At 53.9% G+C, this 1,805-nt stretch overlaps 1 protein-coding gene across 1 annotated transcript in view; it reads left to right on the top strand.

Annotated features, from left to right (window-relative positions):
- Positions 1-779: 779 nt before the first annotated feature.
- The window catches only part of VDAG_06834 (G2/mitotic-specific cyclin-B), a 2,411-nt gene continuing 1,385 nt past the window's right edge, over positions 780-1,805 (top strand). Inside the window, exons 1-2 of the mRNA XM_009659538.1 lie at positions 780-1,118; positions 1,176-1,800. Of these exons, the coding sequence (XP_009657833.1) occupies positions 909-1,118; positions 1,176-1,800 (835 nt within the window). The 5' untranslated portion in view covers positions 780-908. The remainder of the gene's footprint in view (positions 1,119-1,175; positions 1,801-1,805) is intronic.

Below are 1,805 nucleotides of genomic sequence, written 5' to 3' on the forward strand. Positions count from 1 at the left end.
CGGAAGATACCATACATGCCGAGATCTTTGTGACACCTTCAGGTGTAACCCCTCTTCGCCCCTTCGGGTGTAGACAAGTGAAAGGTATGTTGGGTAAAATGACATGAACCTACAAACCCGCTCAGACTAGGCCGTGTTCTAAACTCTTCATTGCCCTCCACAGCGACGTGCCGATTGCTCCTTGCGGACCATTCAGCGCTCTTCCATAGTCTCGCTCGACTATTGTCTGCAGGTTGTTCGTGGGACACGTTAACTCGTAGCTCCTACCCACTAGCCTCAGGATTGTCTCATTTCCCTGTGTCTTGTCTTTCTAGACTATCTTCACCGTGGCGGTATGTTCTTCCCTGTCCCTACCTCCCCTTTCACCCTTCCAATCCAACCTTTTCCCCCTGGGGTTAAGAATACCTACTACACAACCCACCCATCTCCCCTCGTGCCTGTCTTGTCTCCACACCACCCCATCGTCGAATCAGAGGCATGGCACCGGCATTCAATATCCCCCCTGGATCGGCCGAACTCCCATGTCTCGTCCGCCCTCACGTGTCTTCGAGATTCCTAGAGCTGACTTGATGTCTGTCTAGAGCCCCTTGGTCCACCACTTCTTTAAACGGCCTGTTTCCCGGCCACTTCAGTCATTTCTTGCCCCCAAGTCGATTCTGCACCGCGGCCTCCCCAGCCACAGCCACTCTTTCCCGGACATCGACTCAACACCCTCCTTCTAATACTAATATTCTAATCGCTCGGTTGGAGGATATTCTTATCGACACTCCCTTGTCTCCACCGCATCTTCACTCTCTAAAACTGTCTGCCTTCCTGCCTTCGACCTCAAAAGCTTCCTGGAGAACTTGACGAGTCCACCCTTTGACCTCAACAACAAACACCTCTTTGACCCATCCGCCTTGCCCAGCATGGCGTTCTATCAACAGGCACAGGCACAGCAGCCTGACGTTGCCTTCTTCACCGAGATGATGGACGAGCCCCAACGTCCTCGCATGGGAACCAGAGACGCCGCCAAGATGATCGCAAGGCAACGACAAGAAATCATCGCCAACGAACTGTCTCGATTGGCAGGTGACGAGTACCTCGAAGATATCATGAAGCACATGAGGCACATGGAGGTCAGTGAACGGAAACCTCTTTCCTCTTGTCGTACCTGCCTCTAACATTATCGCCAGGACGAGACTTTGCCCGATGCGAACCTGATTGATATGCAGCGCGAGATTCAGTGGTACATGAGGCCGTACCTCATCGACTTCCTCATTGAGGCCCATGCTGCCTTCGCCCTTCTCCCGGAGACCCTGTTCCTCACTGTCAACCTTCTCGACAGGTACTGTTCCAAGAGAGTCGTCTACAAGCAGCACTACCAGCTTGTCGGATGCGCCGCGCTTCTCATTGCCGCCAAGTACGGAGACAAGAAGGATCGCGTCCCCCAGATTCACGAGCTCAACAACATGTGCTGCGGACTCTACGACGCTGGCATGTTCACTCAGATGGAGATGCATGTGCTCAACACGTTGGAATGGACGATTGGTCACCCAACCGTGGACTTCTTCTCGCAACTGATTGTAGCAGAGGAGCATGACAGGGTCGAGGTTGAACACATGGCCGCATACATTTGCGAGATTGCGCTGTACCACCGCGATTTCGTTTCATCAAAGCCCTCGGTCATGGCGCGCTCATCACTAGCCCTGGCCCGCGCCATCCTGGGTGAGCCTGAGGTCAACGATGGCGAGTGGGATCACGTCGACAATATCACGTTGCTGACTCTCTCTCAACACCTTCACCAGCCTCCGTCGCCCTGTCAG

This window comes from Verticillium dahliae, genomic scaffold (assembly GCF_000150675.1).
Source record: "Verticillium dahliae VdLs.17 supercont1.14 genomic scaffold, whole genome shotgun sequence".
Classification (NCBI taxonomy): Eukaryota; Fungi; Ascomycota; class Sordariomycetes; order Glomerellales; family Plectosphaerellaceae; genus Verticillium; species Verticillium dahliae.